This window comes from Conger conger, chromosome 17 (assembly GCF_963514075.1).
Source record: "Conger conger chromosome 17, fConCon1.1, whole genome shotgun sequence".
Lineage (NCBI taxonomy): Eukaryota > Metazoa > Chordata > Actinopteri > Anguilliformes > Congridae > Conger > Conger conger.
The window spans coordinates 35,860,990-35,884,855 of NC_083776.1; the positions used below are offsets into that span (position 1 = coordinate 35,860,990).

Here is a 23,866-nt window from a genome sequence, read left to right on the forward strand (position 1 = left end):
AGGAACTAGGGTGGACAAATACATATGTATATCAGGATAGAACTTTACTGTGTACATTAGCCTATTGGAGTCAAGGTAAATTTCGAAAGGGCATTTGGGCAGCCGATACAATCCAAGCAATGCCATCGTTATTGATTAAGACAGTAATACCTTCTCGAGAAATAGTAGAGGAGATACTTCAGAAAGAAAAGGAGATGATAGAAGAAATGAGGCAGTATGCAATATCTGTAAATACAGAAGACGAAAAAGATATAAGGGAAAAATCAATCTCTAAAAACGACGTTAAAAAGGGTGTAATGACAATGGCATGCACATGGGAAGATGATGAATACGTAACCTTCAGATATAGGCCCGTAGAAGAACAACTTAGAAATTGGATAAGTTGGTACTGGAATAAAGTTATGAAAGGAAAAAATCCTAAAACAAATGACAAGGAAGAATGGATTCATTATACGTTAATGAGTGGTTGGTGGGAGACCTATGCTGGAGATATAGGGAATAATGCACAAAACCAGGACTATTTCAAAAATTATGTCCCTGACTACTTTATGCCTGTGTAATTATAACTAATTACACAGGGAAGTAAGAACATGGAGTTAAGCCTCAACTAATATATTTTAATGATAAATTTGGGAAAAGGTTGTATATAGTAAATCAGACTTCTGGGGCCCTACTTAAAAATATGGGGGTCATAACCCCAGATAACACCTGTAGGAGAGGAAAAGAGTTAATATGGCAACAACCAGCTTGTGACCTTCGAGACGACTTGCGTCTGGTATGGAAAGCTTGGAAGGAGATGATTAATGCAGGACATGTATACGAAGGATATAAGTGGATGAGAAACTTAACTCTTTATAGCAATACAAGTAAACGTATTTTTATAGGGAGAGGAGGGTTCTCTAGTGTGATCAGAGCAATCTGGACAGGAGTTAAACAAGGAGTGAATACATTTAAAGAAACCACCTCTACTATCATGTCCTGGGGATGGGACACTATTAAATCCCTGTTTGGGCCCTGGGTATGGGTTATAGGGGTTGGAATATTAATCATAGGAATAATATATGTCATTTTTGTTTGCTTAAGGTGCAGGTGTCACTGTCAAAAATAATTTCCATTTCCAGTACAAAGAGCCAGAGAGGTGCATGATGGGAAATCAGGCAGAATGTCCATGAGTTTACAGCTGAGGTCAGGCAGCACAAATTCTGATTTGTAATATGAACAGGCAATAGAGACCCCTAGTGGAATTTGCTTGATTTGCATTCATATCAAAATAAAATAAAAAGTGTTTAAGACTTTACCACCTCTTTACTAATTCATTTTTATGTTTAAAATACATTAAACAATGTTCTGTAAAATGTTAGACAGTTTTCTTTTAGAGCAGGGTTATATTTATGAATTTATTTATTTTTTAAAACATGACACCAGGAGGAAGTGCTGTGCATGATATAAAGATATTAAACTGATATCACAGCCATCTGTGCACAACCCAGTCAAAGCATGCAAACTTTATGTGACTGCAGAATGACACCAGTCACCACCAGGCTTCATGAGACGCATTCATTATGATGGTCATGGAGTGCTGAACTAATGCTGCATTCCAGACAACTGATTTTCTGACTTCCTACTGGAGTTGTAAACTGCTTCACAGGAAGCAGTGATCTGACGTCACACAACAAGAGGGGCATGGAGGTGCACTTTGTAAAGAGTGAATCATCAATTTAAAAAAAAAAGTCTTACTATATATTTATTTCATTGCTGAGAGCAAATGATCTCTGAAAGTTATCTTCTCTGCCCAAAAGTTATTTGGGAAAATCAACAAAACAAAACACCACAGAACATACTTTTGCAGATTAGCTACCAATGTAGCTAGATGGGAGCACAGTTAACGAGTGGTATAATTTCTGCCATTGGGTCAGTGCAGAATGCAGACAGTTGTAGACTGGTGGTTATAGACTTGCCACCAGTTTTTCACAGTCAGACATGTTTTTTGTTTACGTTTGGCATTGTGCACCTGGAACGCTTGGAGGTCGGAAGTTGGAAACTGGGGAATTCCGACCCCCGACTCTGAATGGAATGCAGCATAAGTCCTTTACCTCTGGTTCCTCCGATCCTTCATATACAACAAATGCATTTGGAATAAAAATACTCTTTAGTCAATGCATACCCGTATCATGAAGCCTATGACACAAGTAAACATTGTATTTAAACATAGTTACACCTACATACTAAAGTAATGTGTGACACAATACCAGACTGATTGACAAGTTTAAGCGGTGGTTATTCCTTTTTCTTAATGTTAACACATTTGACCTTTGCGTCCTATCAAATGCTGTAAAACATTTTAAAAAATATATATATTTAGAATATTAAACACTTATTCTAGATAGATTTTATGAGTTAATAGGGGGAGAAAGGTCAGAAGATTTATAAAAGACAGGTATATAATCAACAATTTAACAGTATCAGTGGGGGAATGAGTTCCTTACACATGAAGCATATCACAAAAAATAATGTAAAAATGTAGAAACATCCAGAAGAACACTATTGGATGTTTCAAGCACAGCAAAGTGTAAGAACTTGGTAGTTTGCAAATATTAAAAAGCATTTACATACTGTAGAGTATGGAATTGAATATAATGGTTATGGTATGTATATATAAATAATAAACTAATAGTTCAATGATGGCTGACAACCGAACACATAAAAAAAAAAATTGTTCAAAGCTTTGATATGCAATCTTCTGGACACTGACCTTGAACAATACTGTTTCAGTGCTGCCCCTTCCATAACTGAGAATAACAAACATATAACAAACATTACTATTTACAAAAGTGAATAGTTTTCTTGGCAACTCTTCTTAGACTGCATCACCTGGAAGGATGAATCTGAGGAGTGAGCAGAACACGTCAGGTTTGAGCCTCTCTGACAGGGGCGGGAGCGTGGATCCCAGCTTTCCCTGAGGCTTCAGGGTGCTGGTCTTTGTTGGTGATGCTGAAGAACCCACACTGACAGGAAGTGACACGGTAGATGAGTGTGATCATTCTGGCCATTGAAAGCCTCTGAATCCTGATAGGAACCCCACCCCCCCGCTTACCTTCCAAAGCAGAAACACCAGAAGAGCCAGCATTAGTAACCCTGCCAACACACCCAGGAGAACGATCCACCACAGCATTCCTCCATAATGCATCAGCACCCTCTCTGGGAACGCCGTGACACTAACCTGCAGGGATATCCCACAATGAATCAGCAGTCTCTCTAGAATGAATCAGCTGTGTCTCTGGAATGAATCAGCAGTCTCTGGAAATGCCGTGACTCTACCCTGCAGAGATATCCCACAATGCATTACCTTAACCACTACGCTACAGGGCGGCCTGTAGCGTAGTGGTTAAGGTACATGACTGGGACACGCAAGGTCGGTGGTTCTAATCCTGGTGTAGCCACAATAAGATCCGCACAGCTGTTGGGCCCTTGAGTAAGGCCCTTAACCCTGCATTGCTCCAGGGGAGGATTGTCTCCTGCTTAGTCTAATCAACTGTACGTCGCTCTGGATAAGAGCGTCTGCCAAATGCCTGTAATGTAATGTAATGCATCAGCAGTCTCTCTGGGACCACCATGACTAACCTGCAGATTCCCCAGTAATTGGTCCCCCATTCTTAAATACGGGGACCACCATCCTGGACTGCCACTCCAAAGGCACTGTTCCTGATCTCCATGTTACAATGAAGCTTTGTGTGAATTATGATACTCCAATAATATGCAGAACCTTCAAATTTCTGGATGGATCTCTAACTACCCCAGGGACTTCTTCCATAGAGATGGGTTCTGACCCCAGACTGTAGCAGTTCCATAAGTAATTACATTAGCTGTTACTTGAGATGTTATTTGCAGTTACTATCCACTGACCTATCAGAAGCACAATGATACTATCCACTGACCTATCAGAAGCACAATGATACTATCCACTGACCTATCAGAAGCACAATGATACTATCCACTGACCAATCAGAAGCACAATGATACTATCCACTGACCAATCAGAAGCACAATGATACTATCCACTGACCTATCAGAAGCACAATGATACTATCCACTGACCAATCAGAAACTTCACACCCCCCTTGCTTTGAAGCACTGGGTCAGCTCCAAAACCATACTGGTTTCCACTAAACCTGCCGCATCAAACAGTGCCTATACTTTCCTTTTAAACCTTTGGCTGGTATGCATCATGCGGCAAGCCAGCACGCCTAATTAGAGCCAACCCTGTTTTAACTCACAGGGTTACCAATCAATGGAAAACTCTTGCATGGTGGTATATTGTCTAATTAGTTTACAAACTGTGGACAGTTTTCAGTGTGTTGAGGAGTAAGTGTGGGACGCCTTACTTCGGTCATAGAATTTCTCAGAATCTTGTTCCGGGCTGAGTCATCGAGCCTTATGAACGCTTTTACAACAATCTTCAGATAGTCCCAGTTTGCATAATCCTGCACATAGAGAAGAGAGCATAACAGTTTATCAATAACGATTATATATAACTGTGATAAATGTTTTATGAGAGGCAAGCTGTTTCATGTTTTAGTGCTGAACATGTGAGAAACACTCCCAAGGTTAGCATAAGAGCAGAGTCCATGGGTTGGATGTGGTGGATTCTACTGTACCTCTGAGAAGGTGCTGTTCCAGAGGCGGAATCTCAGTGAGACGTCTGCACTTCTGTCCAAGGCCAGCAGGGGGCATCTAATCTCCACACATCTGGCTTCACTGGCGCAGGTCTGTCAGGGAAATGGAAGACATTACATTACATTGCTGGCATTTGGCAGACGCTCTTATCCAGAGCTACGTACAGTTGATTAGACTAAGCAGGAGACAATCCTCCCCCGGAGCAATGCAGGGTTGAGGCCTTGCTCAAGGGCCCAATGGCTGTGCGGATATTATTGTGGCTACACCAGGGATCGAACCACTGACCTTGCGGGTCCCAGTCATGTACCTTAACCACTACGCTACAGGCCGCCTTTTCCATCTTCCCAACATACTGTATATCATCAAATCTGGACCTCAAATCCAAATCTGGCCCGGGTTTTATTTTCTGCCAGGTAATTTGCTGAACAATTAGTGCTACTGATTGGCCAGACTGTATTCACACCTGACTCCCAGGTAAAGGAAGGGTGGAAAACCAACAGTTCTCAGACCTCGAGGATGATCCCTCCTGTATATCATAATTGTATTTAATATTATTTTACTGATACAGTAAGCAGTATCAAAGGACAAGTCTTTAATAGTTACCAGAATTTTGCGTTTTCGTTTGGTTGTAAATGGAGAGAATCTGTCTTCATCTGCTGCTCCATCTCTGTCTTCACGTTTGCTCCTAGATATTGAAGACTCCTGAAATTAAGTTTTTTTTGTTTGTTTTAAATCAGTCATACTGCCTGGACTGTCAAGAAAAGGACACTATCAATACATTTAGCAAAACTTAAAAACTGGTAAACATGCTTTTTCTTTTAAATCACATTTTGGAGGAGACAATATTTGCTAAAATGTTCCCCTGAAAGTTAAAGAGGAAAGATTACCTTGATAGATTTTATTGGGTTTATTTCTTGTTCAGGGGTACACTGGACATCATCCAAATCATGAGAGCTGATCTTCACCAAATATAAAATATATTTCCCATCTGCGTTCTCTTTGGGCCATTGGATGTGCAGAGAAGCTGTCCCAGGTGATTTTAGAGGCTTGCCCGAATTCTTTATCTATATTTGAACATAAAGACACAGTGCATAGCATAAAGGGTTTGTGTCACCTCAGGATACAGGTTGAGTTGTAATAATGTAGATAATAATTTAGTTCTCTATTTTGGACTGATTGAAAGGCTTGGACCTTGATTGAATCAAACATACACAAAAAAATAAATAGTGAAATAAAAATGAAGACCCTGAATTGATAGTCAATGAGGCTGCCAATCTCCTCTTCTGTCTTAATGGCAGTCTGCCGTTTATTCTGGCTTCTGAAGTAGACCTGGGAAGGTTTGGCCACTCTGAGAAAGATAAAACAACATGTCATCATGCTACAAGGCACAGGCTCCATAAATCACACATCCCAACCAGGCAGGCAAACATTTTCACTGCTGAAATTATCAGGATTGATGGGACCAGTAAAGTAGACTGATAGCGAGCAGTGTGGGATTGTGGGATTGGACCTGAGCAGTGTGGGATTGTGGGATTGGACATGAGCAGTGTGGGATTGTGGGATTGGACATGAGCAGTGTGGAACTGGACTGGAGACTCACCCTGATACAGAGAGAAACAGCTCCATCAGGACTTTCACTCTGGCTTTCACTGGAGTTGCCTGCCTTTGCTCACTGGCCCTGGAAGAAAAACAAATGTATTTCTACTTTTGCACTGTATTTAGGATTGGACATATCCAACCATTCATTTGTGCAACATGCCAGTTCAGTGTCACATCAGTGTGAATCAATTAAAATGATACTTCCCCCCAAAATGAAACTTTTGCTTTCATTTTCATTTCATTTGCCATGTTAATTTGTCCTGACAGCCTCATCTTTCCAAGGGATTGGCCCTCAAATCCCGGGCCACATTTCAAAATTAATGGAATAAATGTAGTTTTGTCTTGGCTACTAAAATTTCTCTGCCCCTTTTTTTCAAAAGTAATAAATATTAATTCAGTTGCAAGTGAAATTAACCCCCCCACCCCACCCCAAAGTAATTTAATGCAAATATTGTCACTCATGCTTTTAAGTTGAGTTCAAAACAGTGATTAAAAAAATTAAAAAACATATTTTAAAGAAATTATTATGTTTATTCTGTCCTTGTGGATTGCTTAACCCCTGTACATTGATACACACGAGTCACACCTGTGCCCTGCATCACATTACGTTACAGGTATTCAGCAGAAAAGACTCAATCTCAACTCTCAACTATAACCCCCATTAGGTATGTTAACTGAGGATACATCCCCGAAGGCCGAGGAGATCTAGTGATCTAGAGAACGACACACCTTTCTGTTTTCTGGTTTTAACAGAGGAACCACATGATCTAACCCAGACATAGCCTTCATAGCATGCAGGACTCTGCAACTCCATAAAGCCCCTCTCTCTAAGTCATAGTTTAAATAAACGCTTGGGGTGTGCCTTTTCACAAACCCAATCCTTGCTTCTAATTACATAAATCTGGCCTTCAGAAGCTCAAACCCAGCCTTATCAGAGTCACTGGCTCCAACATGGACCATGAGCACTGGATACACCCCCACGGTGGCCAGCGTGCATCTGCTACAGGAGCCTTCCTGCCTGGGCACTCAGCAGGCAGCATGCTATATGAGCTTAACGATACAATCTACCTCTCTGAGAACTGCACCTCCATCACACAAACACACAATACTATCTACCTCTCTGAGAACTGCACCTCCATCACACAAACACACAATACTATCTACCTCTCTGAGAACTGCACCTCCATCACACAAACACACAATACTATCTACCTCTCTGAGAACTGCACCTCCATCACACAAACACACAATACTATCTACCTCTCTGAGAACTGCACCTCCATCACACAAACACACAATACTATCTACCTCTCTGAGAACTGCACCTCCATCACACAAACACACAATACTATGTACCTCTCTGAGAACTGCACCTCCATTACACAAACACACAATACTATCTACCTCTCTGAGAACTGTACCTCCATCACACAAACACACAATACTATCTACCTCTCTGAGAACTGCACCTCCATCACACAAACACACAATACTATGTACCTCTCTGAGAACTGCACCTCCATTACACAAACACACAATACTATCTACCTCTCTGAGAACTGCACCTCTATCACATAAACACACAATACTATCTACCTCTCTGAGAACTGCACCTCCATTACACAAACACACAATACTATCTACCTCTCTGAGAACTGCACCTCCTTCACACAAACACACAATACTATCTATCTCTCTCAGAACTGCATCTCTGTCACACAAACACACAATACTATCTACCTCTCTCAGAACTGCGCCTTCCACTGCACTAACTCCCTTTTCTTAGAAGATGTGGACACCTGGGGGCCCTGAGGCTAATCTCAACCAAGCCATCCGCCCGGACCTCTTCCTGCAGGGTTTTACACCCCTTTCTGATATGCCTCCTGGACAGCTCCTTCCAGAAACGCAATCACTCTGGAGTATGTATTGCCTTGGCCACATGTAACACCATACTCTGTTTCTATATCTTTCTGAACCGGTTGGAAAGAACTCAGATAAGCAACATAAAATAGGAAGTCAGAACCAGACAAGAGTAATTGATCCATGAGAATATGTTACATCTCAATGATTTTAAACATCTCAGACCATTTATTATGAATAAAAATTCAAGCACATGAGTAATGCACATTAAGTGCGCAGAGCAACTACAGTCAGGGAACGCTTACTGTGGCCGACCAATGGTCATCCTTGTACACACGTTTCCATGATCAACTAATCTCATACTACACATATCTATGCAAATACAGGCACACATCACTGATGGTGTGCCTTCTTATATCAACAGTCAGACATTCCCTGGACTTGTCTTTGCTTGTGCTGCTTCTGCATCCTTTGCTTGCTACTGCAATATCGCTGCTCACCCTCCACCAGCCCAGCCCCCACCTGCTGTTTGGATCTGCAGGGTTTTCTGCTTCTCCCCCTGCTCAGCAGGGGAGATGTATTCTGCTCTCTGTTCAGCAGGAGAGATGTATTCTGATCTCTGTTCGGCAGGTGAGGTGTATTCTGCTCTCTGCTCAGCAGGGGAGATGTATTCTGCTCTCTGCTCAGCAGGGGAGATGTATTCTGATCTCTGTTCAGCAGAGGAGATGTATTCTGCTCTCTGTTAAGCAGGGGAGATGTATTCTGATCTCTGTTAAGCAGGGGAGATGTATTCTGATCTCTGTTCAGCAGAGGAGATGTATTCTGCTCTCTGCTCAGCAGGGGAGATGTATTCTGCTCTCTGCTCAGCAGGGGAGATGTATTCTGATCTCTGTTCAGCAGAGGAGATGTATTCTGCTCTCTGTTAAGCAGGGGAGATGTATTCTGATCTCTGTTAAGCAGGGGAGATGTATTCTGATCTCTGTTCAGCAGAGGAGATGTATTCTGATCTCTGTTAAGCAGGGGAGATGTATTCTGCTCTCTGTTAAGCAGGGGAGATGTATTCTGATCTCTGTTCAGCAGGGGAGATGTATTCTGCTCTCTGTTAAGCAGGGAGGATGTATTCTGATCTCTGTTCAGCAGGGGAGATGTATTCTGATCTCTGTTCGGCAGGGGAGATGTATTCTGATCTCTGTTCAGCAGGGGAAATGTATTCTGCTCTCTGTTAAGCAGGGGAGATGTATTCTGATCTCTGTTCAGCAGGGGAGATGTATTCTGCTCTCTGTTAAGCAGGGAGGATGTATTCTGATCTCTGTTCAGCAGGGGAGATGTATTCTGATCTCTGTTCAGCAGGGGAGATGTATTATGATCTCTGTTCAGCAGGGGAGATGTATTCTGCTCTCTGTTAAGCAGGGGAGATGTATTCTGATCTCTGTTCGGCAGGGGAGATGTATTCTGCTCTCTGTTAAGCAGGGGAGATGTATTCTGATCTCTGTTCAGCAGGGGAGATGTATTCTGATCTCTGTTCGGCAGGGGAGATGTATTCTGATCTCTGTTCAGCAGGGGAGATGTATTCTGATCTCTGCTCAGCAGGTGAGATATATTCTGCTCTCCGCTCAATAGGATCACTGCAGGACAATATGAAAGGGAACACAGATCATGAAACTACGTACGCTGTGAACTGCAGGTCAATTTCAACTTCTGTGGTGTTCAGAGAAATATCTCCAGGGGTCAGCAGAATGAAGAAACTGACCTGAAACACGAAAAAAGATTAAGCTTGAGAGATAATTCCCTCAAAGCATTGATTTCTGCACCCACGGTGACCTAATTTCACAATGATTATGAAAACAAATATTGCCAGATTATTTTCTTGAAATTGAGGACACTACTGAATATATCATTTTTGTTTCTAAATTATAGCGGTTTTATTATATAAGCTAATGGGGAAAAATGTATATACAGTGAAAATTGCTAAATGTGCAAAAAGACAAAACCCAAAATTAAAAACATTGTTAAAGAAATAATAACAATTCATTTATTCAGTCATAACAAATTTAGCATGCCTTTCACCAAGCTTGCTCCCACAATTTGGAGTTATACACATGCACTTTGTCTCTGCTCTTACTCAGCAATTCCAAAGAGAATCCACATCTTTGGTGGTTGTTGTGAGCAGGGACTGGAGTGATGGGTGTGCAAGTCAATGCTGTGACCATGGCTGCTGTGTTGTTTTTGCTTCTGGTCCCATTCGCTCGTGTGATTTCTCCATGTTGTATATTCAGAGAATACTCAAGTCTCAGTTTCAGTGAAAGACTGAAAATATGTCAGAGACATACACTTCTGTGATTCTTAGTTGATGAGTAGTGTATTGTATTTACAGTGTTGAAATGTAATTTGTTTCAAGTCCAATCACCCAATGGTGCCTGTTCTGGTTAACACCCATATTAAGCAGGCAGGGTTCACGACCTGGTTGTCAGATAGGACCGGAGTCTGAGTCAGTCTGGAGTATTCGATACTCCCCCAGTCCACAATCTCCCTATCCCTGTTATGGCCTGGACCAGGTCATAACACTATATGGAAAAACAGTATTGTAGGAATGAGTGGATATCAATAATACAGAAATCTGATGTGCAAACTGCATGGGGTCAAGTGTAAGCAATGCCTAAATGTTGTTCCTTTCAATTCAAGAATTCCCTTGGCAGACACCTTAAGCGCAATATAACTAAATTAGCATTTTAATGTATTAATCTATGAGGACAAATCCAATACTTACTTCTGAATCTCTTTTGAATGGATTCCCCAGTGCACAGTTTGTCTGTGATCCATTCTGATTGGCTACACAGAGCACCTGTTTAGCCTGCAGGGACAAAAGAGTCAAATGTGGACAACAGCCAATCATTGTAGCTCTTCTAGAGGACAGACTGTTACAGCCTACCAGGGCACACGCCACAGAGACAGGGCCAATCAGCAGAGTCCTCACAGAGGGCTGTCTCACCGTGGCCCTTGGAGAGTGGAAGGCGGAGTAGCGCAGGGCAGGGGGGAAGCGCCCCACCAGCTGGGCATCATGGGCATCTTCCCCCCTGCTGTTCGTCACAGTGACCTCCAGAGCCAGGGCCCTCTGTCCACTGAGGGACATCACGGGCATGCCATTCTCCCTGAAAAGCAACTGAATCATTTCACTTTCCTCATTCATTATTTTGCCTCATGCACATACAGTATGTCAAATACAACATAGAAAATGACTAATCTGACCTGAACCACTGCTTCATTTGCTCATACTCACACAGGTAATGGCACAAACACGTCTTTGCTGTGTTCTCTGTAGAAGAACTTATACTGTAGCTGCAGGTTGCTCTGGCAAATGTTGTCAATCCCACAGCCTTGCCTCAAAAATCCAACCTGAAATAGAGGTGGGCTTTAATGTTCCATGTATCCTCTCACAGAACCGGAAAAGCCTGGATTCTGTACAGGGAAAGATGTTCCTCTGGGGACAGATTGAGTTAGTGCAGCTGATGGATTAGCTTCCACATGTTTAAAGTACTAAAGAATCGAGTGAACCTCAGAGATGATCTTGCTCGGCTGCCCAGAGCTGAGAACAGGAAGTAGATCAGGGAGAGAGTTGTGCCTCGTCCTGCGTCGGATGCTCTTGATAGACACAGATGTCTGGATGGCAATAGGCTGTGTCCTGTCCTGGATGCCATCCTAAGAGAAGATCGAGAGCAGAGCTTCACATCCCTAACCAGAGCAGAACAGAGGTTCACATCCCTAACCAGAGCAGAGGTTCACATCCCTAACCAGAGCAGAGGTTCACATCCCTAACCAGAGTAGAGCTTCACATCCCTAACCAGAGCAGAGCTCCACATCCCTAAGAAGAGCAGAGCTTCACATCCCTAAGAAGAGCAGAGCTTCACATCCCTAAGAAGAGCAGGCTTCACATCCCTAAGCAGAACAGAACCAAGCTTCACATCCCTAACCAGAACAGAGGTTCACGTCCCTAAGCAGAGTAGAGCTTCACATCACAAATTATTTCCAAATGGCAGAAAGAGAAGATGAAGATGAAGCACCTGCAGTTTGAGTTCTGCAGAGATGCAGCTCCTCTTCCTCTGGCCCCGCAGCTCCAGGGATCCGCTGCCCTGTGACTGCTCTGGTGACTTTGTATCCGTCACAAATGCAACTCTAGATGGCAGGCCTTGCTTCCTCCTGTCAGACTCCACAGTAATACTGTAGGCGATCGCTATGAGGGAAAAGGACACAGCATAGCTAGCAGGGAACATTACATTATTATCAAGGATAGCTACCAGGGAGCAGGAGACAGCATTATGGTCCAGGTTCTACAGCAATATACCCAGTTTCCATACCTATTCACTCTCAGTCTTTTATTTAATACTTTCCCCCTTTTTTCTTCCACCGCTGCAGCATCTGCTGTTGAATCAGCAGAGCGCAGACAACCTTGCGCTCCACTGAAGCACGTGAGGCCCGTCACCACTTCTCATCACACCGCGGTTTGGGTTCACACAGACATGAGTCAGAGGAAGACATGTCATGGGTATTTGAACAGGTGGGCCGCGGGTACCTGATTGGCCAGCTGGGGTCAGTGCTGTGCAATGAGGCCTTGTCATTCGGCCAAGTGAACCCCCCCCCCCCCACCTCCCCCACCTCCCCCACCTCCAGACATTAGCGCCAATTCTGGGTAGCCTTGTGTGGCTGCTAGATAGGCATGCCAAGATATTTTACCTACTCAGTTTTGGGTTGTAGGAAACGTGGTTCGCTGTGTAGGTGAAGCATGCGTTGACTGTCAAACTGCAAGGAAAAACATTTATTTGGTTTGTTTTTGTATTTTTTCTTCCGTTGAAATGAATGCAACAGCCTCTGAGATGTGAACACTTGGAAATAGGGGTCTTTTCATAATATTCGCAAAAGTAACCTTACCAAACACTATTTCCACAGGTTTTCTCTGTCATGTCAATCTCCTTTGGTGAAGTTTTGATATCCATGTCAATATGAACAGTAGGTCTTGCCCTGTAACATAAATACATTTCTTCTGCACTCCAGTTGCATAATCAAATTAATACCCAGCAATAAAGGATTTGCCAGTTACCTGTATACAAATACTGCATCTGAGAGAGAGCCAATGGCTAAGTCAGGATAGGAATTTCTGTCCAAGTCCATATTCCCAGCCAGAGAATACCCAAATAATTTGACATTGTGATCATGTCCTTCAAGGATCTGAAATCAAAGAGACTTCTGTTCATGTGCGTATTGAAAGAGCTGAGAATTATCTTGTGTCATATTGGCCAGCCTTGGCATAAGACTGCTGCCACATCTCCAGATAAGATGTTTTTTCAGAAAGCACTCCATAATATAAGGTCACAGACAGAGACACACCAATAATAAATGTGCTTTGTCTTCATAACAATATGCAGAACTTTATGTTTCTCTCAGTGAAAGAACTGTCTGTTTTCTTTTCATTTCAGGCTGAGTTCACTTCACTGCTCATCGCATGTCATCACAGCTTGTTTGGTCTGAAGTTTTCATTCATCAAAAAAGGATGAGATATTTCCATGCCATTGCATTACTACCAGTGTGCTTTGGAACTGTAGTTCAACTCAGGCAAAAGTTTTGAAATTCAGCTGAACTGCATGTCAGAGGGATGTGCATTTGGGTGTTAGACAGGATGTTTCATACCGCAGACATTGGGGTTTGTTCCAACCCAAAAGGCTGAGGCTAGAATCCCAGTCCGACCAGTACAAACCTGTGCAGGTGTGGTGGTGATTCCATGGCTGGAGCCATGATAAATGTACACTCTTCCTGCCCCTGCCCCATCGTAAGGGGCCCCCACAGCCAGGTCTGTGGAAGGAAAACAGGCTGAGCATCACCTCTCAAAGAGCCAGATTCAAGTGCTGTGAGCTGAGCGCAGTGCCTTCTACCTTCATACGAGTCCTGCGTCACGTCCCCAACCTTCTCCACTGCCAGGCCAAACATGGAGTCTTTGAGCCCATAGAGGGGGATGGGTACCACCGTGTCCCAATGCCCCTCCTGGTTTATGTAGATAAACACTGCACCCCCCACCTCTCTATCCTTCAGGAAGAACTGAGGGGCTCCCACTGCGATATCCTGCCACCTGAAAGGGAGTTGCATCCTAAAGCTTTAGCCTACAATTCCTTAATCAATCTCTCATTTTCAGTTTAGCCTCACATTTTAGCAAACAAGCTCTTGACTGGATTTAAAGGTACAATAGGTAAGGTATTTTTGGGTTAAAACATTGTTACAAGACCATTGTAAATGCCTTCCTATAATTGAAAAAGGCACACTGACATGTTGACTCACCCTCTGCCTGTGTTTATCGTCCTTAAATTCGAGTTTCAAAATTTACAGTTGATGGGCCATCACTCTGTATCAAAACATTGCACAGCTGTACAATAATTCAAGCTCATTGGTTGAAAATTGGTTCTAATTGCTCACAGTCAATGGCGTGGCATGTTTAGCTAAACCAATTTGTCTCAAACTGTAAGTTAGAGCATCGTTTGTGGTAGACTATCATATCTTACTTATATAGCCTGCTAGTTACATAGCCAAATAAGTTGCTTCACATAATATAGTGGGTTAGCTAAAGTGAAAATTTCAAAAAGACCAAAAATATAAGTAGTATTGTGTAGCACACTAAAGTCAGAATTTCATAAAGTCACCTGTTTGAACATCGTCTTACTAGAATACTACGAAAAGACGGCAGGCTCTGCCAAAAACAGTCAGCTTTCCAAAACAGTGCATGCGAACACTGAACTGTATAATAACGCTTTATATTATGCATTATATTCATAGACTGTAGGAAGCATAAACAGTGGTGTGAGGCTGTTTGTTGCTGTAATTCCTCTCTTGACCATTAGGAGTCTGAAATTACCTATTGTACCTTTAAACCTGATAGTAATATTGTGGGCTGGATTGTACATTTTTTAACATTAGCCTCAGTCAGCCTCAGTGGGTTAAAGTCAATGGTACCTTAATGGTGGCTCTGTTTTACCTCCTCCAACTGTAATTAAAAGCCACAGGATTGAAATGGTGGTGCTGTACTATTATCAATAAAAAGCTTACCTTTGACCTTAATACCATGTCAGTCTGTAAAAAATGCAATGTTTTAATGTAGAAATGGGAATGGTGGCTATGTTTTGCAGTTCTTTATTGAATCAGTGTTGAATTTCTCTGTGGTTGCTTAGTTTGGAAACCTGAATGGACATAACAAAAATGTTGTTCAAGGTTGTTTAAATAGCCTGTGAGCAACAGTGAGCAACAGTGCCCTCTGACCAAGATGTTTGTTGAGCAGATGCCAGGGTATGATGCCCAGGGTAAAGAGAAACAGTGTTGCACATTCACTAGAACCTGAAGGACTATTACTCCCAAGTCTACTTGAGCACATTCCAATTTTGTACCACCCGTAAAGTAATCTTCCTGGATTACTTTAGTAGATTCCAAACTGTTAGCTAAACCTCCCAGTTTTGCATCAGCCGCAAATTTAACTAATACACTCTCAATGTCCCTGTCAAGGTCATTCCTGTTAATGGGGAAGAGCAGTGGCCCAAGCATTGCTCCTTGTGGTACTCCACTTCCCTCCACTAACTTGCTCAGATAAGATCCCTCCAACCAGTTCTGAACCCTCTCTGAAATGCCTCCTGTAATTCCTACCATCCTCATATTGAGTTTGTCGTGTGGTACCTTATCAAATGCTTTTTGGAAGTCTAAGTATATAATATTAGAAGCCCTGCTAACATCAAAACACTTGGTAGCTTCCTCAAAAATTGCGAACAGGTTTGTCAGGCATGATCTACGGATCTATGATCCATGTTGGCTGATCCTTAGAATATTATTATTTTCAGAACTAATTCAGTTATTTCTGGACAGTTTACCTCTAATGATAGATTTCAATATTTTACATAAAAGTTAAACTTACAGTCCTGTAGTTCCCTGGATCAGTATATTTCTCATATATTGGTATTATATTCCAGTATGAGAACTGTTAAAAAATACTTGCCTTATTTGTCTTTAGTTTATGTAGTTTACTTATTTATTCTCTATCTACAGTGGTGTGAAAAAGTGTTTGCCCCCTTCTTGATTTCTTATTTTTTTGCATATTTGTCACAGTTAAATGTTTCAGATCATCAAACAAATTTAAATATTAGTCAAAGACAACACAAGTAAATAAAAAATGCAGTTCTTAAATGAAGGTTTTTATTATTAAGGGAGAAAAAAAATCCAAACCTACATGGCCCTGTGTGAAAAAGTGATTGCCCCCCCCTGTTAAAACATAACTTAACTGTGGTTTATCAAACCTGAACCAAGTTCAATTTCTCTAGTCACACCCAGGCCTGATTACTGCCACACCTGTTCTCAATCAAGAAATCACTTAAATAGGACCTGCCTGACAAAGTGAAGTAGACAAAATGATCCTCAAAAAGCTAGACATCATGCCGAGATCTAAAGAAATTCAGGAACAAATGAGAAAGAAAGCAATTGAGATCTATCAGTCTGGAAAAGGTTATAAAGCCATTTCTAAAGCTTTGGGACTCCAGCGAACCACAGTGAGAGCCATTATCCACAAATGGCGAAAACATGGAACAGTGGTGAACCTTCCCAGGAGTGGCCGGCCGACCAAAATTACCCCAAGAGCGCAGCGACGACTCATCCAAGAGGTCACAAAAGACCCCACAACAACAACCAAAGAACTGCAGGCCTCACTTGCCTCAGTTAAGGTCAGTGTTCATGACTCCACCATAAGAAAGAGACTGGGCAAAAATGGCCTGCATGGCAGAGTTCCAAGACGAAAACCACTGCTGAGCAAAAAGAACATTAAGGCTCGTCTCAATTTTGCCAGAAAACATCTTGATGTTCCCCAAGACTTTTGGGAAAATACTCTGTGGTCTGACGAGACAAAAGTTGAACTTTTTGGAAGGTGTGTGTCCCATTACATCTGGCGTAAAAGTAACACTGCATTTCAGAAAAAGAACATCATACCAGTAAAATAGTAACAGTAAAATATGGTGGTGGTAGTGTGATGGTCTGGGCTGTTTTGCTGCTTCAGGACCTGGAAGACTTGCTATGATAAATGGAACCATGAATTCTGCTGTCTACCAAAAAATCCTGAAGGAGAATGTCCGGCCATCTGTTCGTGACCTCAAGCTGAAACAAACTTGGGTTCTGCAGCAGGACAATGATCCAAAACACACCAGCAAGTCCACCTCTGAATGGCTGAAGAAAAACAAAATGAAGACTTTGGAGTGGCCTAGTCAAAGTCCTGACCTGAATCCTATTGAGATGCTGCGGCATGACCTTAAAAAGGCGGTTCATGCTCGAAAACTCTCCAATGTGGCTGAATTACAACAATTCTGCAAAGATGAGTGGGCCAAAATTCTTGCCAAAAGCTTGATTGCAGTTGTTGCTGCTAAGGGTGGCCCAACCAGTTATTAGGTTTAGGGGGCAATCACTTTTTCACACAGGGATTTTTTTTCTCCCTCAATAATAAAAACCTTCATTTAAAAACTGCATTTTGTGTTTACTTGTGTTGTCTTTGACTAATATTTAAATTTGTTTGATGACCTGAAACATTTAAGTGTGACAAACATGCAAAAAATAAGAAATCAGGAAGGGGGCAAACACTTTTTCACACCACTGTATATATTGAGTATTGAATAAGACTTCTGGCCAATTAGTAACCTCCTCTCTGGTAAAACTCTCAACAAAGTAGGCATTTAAGGCATCAGTAATTCCTCTATTCTCATAAAGCAGTGCTCCGACATTATTCTTAATGCACATAACCTCCTCTTCAACTATCCTTTTCCCACTACATTATAGAAAGAATCACTTAGGATTACATTTAGCAGCTTCAGCAATTTGCATTTTGAAGAGCTTTTTAGCTAACCATAGTTATTTTTTAACCTTAGCATGCATATTACAATATTTAGCCATATTACTTAGTAAATGTAAATTCTAATCTTATGCAGTTTATTCTTTTTTGCAAACTCTTTCGTATAGCTTTATTTATCCACTTACATGTCCGCACCTTTGCAATAACTTTACACTGTGCATCAAGTATAACCCTTTGAACCTGCGCCACTTTTCATTCACAGTCCTGCAATCAAGTTGCTCCCATTACATTTTTGGTTTTAAAGTTGGCTTGACTAAAAATATCTTCCCAGAATAACACAGTATTAGGCAGAAGAAAATAAAGAGCCATCACACACCCATCTCCATTGAGGTCAAGCACTGCCACATCATAGCCAAAGGAAGATGCCAGTCCTGGTCCCTCCAGGATGAACTCCTCAGAGAGCCTGTAGGAGGCCTCAGACTCTTTCTTCAGCAGTACCACGGCCCCGCTGTGATTGGCTCTTGGTGCACCGGACACAATCGTGAGCTGGCCCTTACTGCTGATGCTGTGCCCAGAATCCACTGAGAACCCTGCAGGTACAATAAGCATAAATTTGCTGCAAGATAATGTAGATTTCTAAACGTCATTTCTGCCTGAGGTACAGATAGACAATTTGCAGGACACCCCCACCATGTACAGAATGAACAATATTGATTAAGTAATAATTTTCCTTACAAATGACAAATGAACAGAATCTTTATAACCAACACAGAAAATCAGTTCATATAGGACAACAGACAACTAGTTAGACATGTACAATGTTGATGTGCAACAGATTTAATTTAAAAAACATGACCGAAGGGAATGGTGAAATATTACCTCTAAATTCCATCAAAATCATAAGCCAATATATTCTACCTATGGGCAGCCATGACTGTGTCTGATTTTAATATGTGAAACCTCCAAAGGCTGGGTCCTGTCCATTCTGGTAATGGACCTGGGTCCAGTGCCTACCTAAATAACTGTTTGGAGGCACCGGAACTAGATCTGGGTCCAGAAGATTCTCATCCCCGACTTCATAGGGTCCGTCATCAAAATAGCCCAGGTCCAGCAGAGTGCTGTTCCTCTGCTCCACTCGCACAGTGCCTGATCAGAAGAGGTAGGAGATAGGCTAGTCGAGGCTAGTCAAAAAACCGCCTGGTGACGCAGATGGTGTGTACTGCTGGATTATGAGGACATACAGCGTACCTTTCCAGCTGTAGGCTCCCGGGGCCCCGAACACTATGTAGTGGTAGTCCTGAGTGAAGGTCGCAGACAGGCCCTGCTGGCAGAACCCAAACCTTTCATACCCGGAGCCTCGGCCCTCGCAGAAGTTCCACAGACCCCCGTCCTCCTCCGAACTGATGCTCAGGTCTTCGCTAAGCATGTAGCAGCGGCCAGTGATGCTCCGGGACTCCTGGGGCGTGTTCCCAAAATGCCGCATCTGATAGCGATGGGCACAGGTCTACAGAAACAACAGCAGAACAACTGCGACAAATGGAACACCACTCTGTAGGGAGGCTGGCTTACAGCGACCAGTAATGGATCAGCACGGGCCAGTTTCACTGACAGATGAAGCCTAGCCCTAGACTAAATTCTAATTTGAATGGACATTCTGCATAGAAAACTCTATTTAGTCCAGGGGCCTGTTCCACAAAGCAGGATTACTGAGCTAGTTGAGCAAATCTGGAACATGGACTGAAGTAAGAAGAGCTGTTCTGTGTATTTACTCAGCAGTAGTTAGCCGCCTAACTGTAATCCTGCTTTGTGGAACACCAGGACTAAGCTTAATCTGTGTCTGTGAAACTGGCTCTACAAATAGTATCTATTAAAGCTAAGTTTAGAGGTTTTCTCAGACCTTACCACAATCTTCCCCCCTGGGCCCTGACTCTGCACTGATACTCCCATCCACTGGTTCTCCTTATTCTCAACTGTGAGATCCACTGCATGAACAGATAAAAATAAAACTCCTTAAAGGCTTTTAAATTAAATGAGGTGTGTAGACGCATTGGTGGAACGCTCACCTTCATTGTCGATCTGCACACGTTTGCAGTCGTTCAGCTGGGTGGTGATGTCACAACTGTACAGACCTCCTGTTATGTTAGCTCTCTGTTGGGCTAAGGCTTTAGCATGTGGCGCACCAATCAGCAATCTGAAATAGATATTGGTAACTATGAAGAAAACATACAGTTCTGGTCAAAAGTTTACATACATGTAAAGAACATGTATATCGTGGCAGTCTTGAATATAATAAAAAATCTAATAAATCATTACTGTGACAAACTAAAACCAAAGTGTCACAACAGGCTTTAGTGCATTATAAAAGCAGTGTGGAAGTGGTGGTGTAGTAAATTATAACATCATATACAACATACCTTTATAACATACTACAGGATATAATTCATTACAATGGTTTGTTGTTTAGGGCTATAAGTCGTATTCGTATTTGTTATAATTTGCTTATCATATGTATTTGTATTATCATTTGCTTATCATATTTGTATTTGCTTATATCAGCCTACAAGGGCTCATAGACATAGTCATTTAGAGCTAACTGTAAGTGCATCATAAGGCATTATATGTGTTTTCTTCATAGAAAGTGTTACCAAGATATTTACTGCATTTATGTATTATTTCTTAGAATAGCGTGCAGAATTCAGGGCAGGTTTTGGCTGTGGTGTACCCTGCACAGGTTTTACTGGCATTTAAAAATGGTGGAGAAAAATGGAGGAAGCGAAAAGGACAACAGAGCCTCTCAACGTTAGCTGCAGAATTTGGCAAGTTGCTGAGCGACAACATTGACGTCCACTTGCAATACTCCAGTTCACTGTTGGCTGAACTCACGAAAACAAGCTTCCATTTAAATGGTAAAAATAGATCCATTTAACATGTAAACTATATTGCTTCATAAACTTTTCAGGAGAAATCTAAATTAGATTGACTTACTTCCATGTGCACTACTGATTATAGACTCAGTGCAGCCCCTGAAAAATGCACATATAATGTTAAGAAAAACCACAAGAGTACCAGCAACTGAATGTATTAAGTGTTGTTAAATTTATGTTGTTCCATTTACTCATTAACTATTCTAAATAAATCTTGAATTATGGTTCATGTATGACTGCAGAAACACTCACACACACACACACACACACACACACACACACACGCAGGCACACAGACACACACACACACACACACAGGCACACGCAGGCACACACACTTTAGTATGTCTCTTTGGCTACCCAAGAGTAATCCCAATTTCCAAATTAGATTATCAAAAATTCCAAACTCCCTTGAAACTATAGTGATGGGAAAAACTGTGCTCAGATAGACGCAGGTAATACAATGTTATGGCCTCCACACAATCAGATGCAGGATTTGCTGCTCATCATCGCTTGACCGGTTGAGGTCTACGTGGTGGCTTTTTAGGAGCATGTGAAATGCCACAGTATGTTCTGTGTGAACCACACCTCAACACCCCTACTCCAAACCAATCAGTCATCCACGCCAATGTCAAATCCACTGCTGTTCTCTCAATGCTTCCCTTTGTTTCTGATCAGATGAGCAACACAGATCAATAAGGAATCACCTAAAACCACAGATTTCTGTGACCGCTTAAGTTCTCACATTAGGGCATGCTGATGTCAACATTGCACATTTAAATGAATAATAAATGCAAAACAAAAAAACACTCCACGATTTCTAAGGCCTTCAAGTTTCATTGGTAAACCTAAAATCTTTAGATGGAGAATAGCTCCAGAACTAGGGCAATTGCATTGTTGACCCTCTCACAAAAATATTCTAATGATGTAAAATCAATACTTCAACAACGTAAACTTACACCATCTTATCAGTCGGTCTGAGTTGCCGATGCATGGCAAGTGAAAATCCGAATAGGCTTCCCGGTTCTCCGTTCTTCCTGAGGACATTCCGGGTGTCAAGGTTGAAAGCAGCAGCGTGCGTCCACGAGAGCAGACAGAAAAGAGAAGAGAGCCCAGAACTCTGAAAAAGACCCATCTCTCACACCGTCAATGTCCTGGCTTCTCCTGCCTTACTGATGGGCTCTGCTCCCTGCTGCTGAGGGTTTAGAGTGAAAATGAGTCAGACCCCCAGCCCTCCCTCCCTCACTCACTCACACACACACTCACACTCACTCACTCACTCACTCACACACACACTCACACACTCATACTTACTCACTCACACACACTCACACACTCACCCTCTCATGCACTCACTCACTCAAACAGGCTGTGCTACAAGTGAGTGTTACATTTTGAGTGTTGTGTCTAAGGTTTTGAAAATTGAGCACAAGCTTCTGAGATTAGGGTCAAAGTGATTGTAAAAAACTGTAATTAATTGATGAATTAATTCACTTTTGTATGGCACAACATAGGTAAGCTAATGCCTTTACAACAGATAATGTGGGGAAACATACCCTAGCCTCTCTAACAATGTTTTTGATTGGTCAATGAATTTTAGGAGGAAATTAATTTGTTCCCGGATCTCAGGAAATTTCAGAGCAGCAAGAAAAAAAGACAGAAAGCCAGCAGTATCAAAGCTAAAGAGAGCATATATCTTAAAGAGCATGTTACAGTTGTAACACTGTGACCCTATTCATCACCACGCCCCCGTACACCTGATATGTGTTCCCTCATGTTTCATTGCATGCACCTGTTCCTCATGTTTTCTTTGTTTGGGGCCAGATTGTCTTGTGCCTCACCTTCGTGCTCGTGTCCTGCAATCTTGCATCTGTGTCCTAGTTCCCATTCCAGTTTACTGCCGTTCCTGTGACCTGCCCGCTCCTGTTCCTGTGCCCTGCCCGCCCGCTCTTGTTCCTGTGACCTGCCCACTCCTCGCTCCTTCACCCTGATCCTGTTCTGCCCTTCTTTTCCTCCGATCTCTGCTCCTGCCCTACCTCTTGGTTTGCTCTCCTGGTATTGACCCTCGCCTGCTCTCTAGTGCCCTGTGTGTCCAACTCTATCCATTTCCTGTCCAGTCACTATGTTCTGCCTATTCTGGGCTGTTCCTGTATGCCGGTTGTTGTAATAAAGATCTCTTTCTCTCAGTTATGTGTCTGCGTGTGGTTCCAGACATTCTGTTTTATGACAAATTACTTTATGTTCAAAAGAGTGCTAATTTTGTTGTAATATAACTCGTAGCTCGCTATCTTGGACTTTACATTTGGTTAAAGTGGTCCTCGGGACTTCTCAGCTCACTGGATAGCTTGAATGTGAGGAATTTATATGATGGAACACATGAAAAGTAAACTGACAATGACAAAGTGATCTGACCAAACACGTTCTTCTACCACCCCTCATATAGGGTCTGTCCTTCCATCCACTCAACACATGGATGCAGAATCTTCAGAAGGACAGGTGGCCTATCTGAATTATTTTGCTCCAATAGATCTCATTGAGTTTAATACCATAGTTAATTCTTCAAAATGTTATACCTATCCCAACAAAGCTATTGAAGGAGCTACTACCAGTGGAACACCATTGTTACATATTGTCCATACTTCTTTTGCTCTGGACACATACCACAGACATATACCACAGACTCTTCATCAAACCTTTCTAAAATACGAGAAAATATCATTTCAAAACAACTTTGTTCATTTCTGCTCCCTAATCATATGTTGGGTCTGGGTTTAGACCCTTCCACAGCACTGAAACAGCCCTGGTCAAAGTACTCAATGACCTTCTCCTCGCTTCCAACAGTGGCTACTGTATATGTGCTTCTAGATTTAAGTGCAGGTCATCACCTCATCCTGTTGCATAGATTTTAAAATACTGTAGGCCTCCGTGGACAGGCTCTCTCTTGCTTGGGCCCTTGCTCTTC

General features: G+C 42.2%; 1 protein-coding gene across 1 annotated transcript; it reads right to left on the minus strand.

Moving 5' to 3' along the window:
• Positions 1 to 2,906: 2,906 nt before the first annotated feature.
• On the minus strand, positions 2,907 to 22,039 carry LOC133116321 (integrin alpha-6-like). The gene is made up of 25 exons (XM_061225762.1): positions 21,864 to 22,039; positions 20,044 to 20,171; positions 19,883 to 19,962; positions 19,229 to 19,484; positions 18,995 to 19,126; positions 18,357 to 18,570; positions 14,055 to 14,248; positions 13,880 to 13,974; positions 13,226 to 13,353; positions 13,057 to 13,146; positions 12,866 to 12,927; positions 12,192 to 12,361; positions 11,686 to 11,829; positions 11,411 to 11,526; positions 11,123 to 11,282; positions 10,901 to 10,984; positions 9,804 to 9,883; positions 6,275 to 6,352; positions 5,920 to 6,022; positions 5,562 to 5,738; positions 5,278 to 5,376; positions 4,656 to 4,766; positions 4,383 to 4,481; positions 3,095 to 3,220; positions 2,907 to 3,005 (listed from the first exon to the last, which is right to left on the minus strand). The coding sequence occupies exons 1-25, from the start codon at positions 22,037 to 22,039 to the stop codon at positions 2,907 to 2,909; spliced, it is 3,201 nt and encodes a 1,066-aa protein (XP_061081746.1).
• Positions 22,040 to 23,866: the final 1,827 nt, after the last annotated feature.

Coding starts and splice junctions, on each gene's coding strand:
- LOC133116321 (XM_061225762.1), bottom strand. CDS start 22,039: ATGGGTCTTTTTCAGAGTTCTGGGCTCTCTTCTCTTTTCTGTCTGCTC. Junction 19,963..20,043: donor TGTGCAGATCGACAATGAAG/GTGAGCGTTCCA, acceptor CTGTTCATGCAG/TGGATCTCACAGTTGAGAAT. Junction 5,377..5,561: donor ACCCAATAAAATCTATCAAG/GTAATCTTTCCT, acceptor ACTTAATTTCAG/GAGTCTTCAATATCTAGGAG.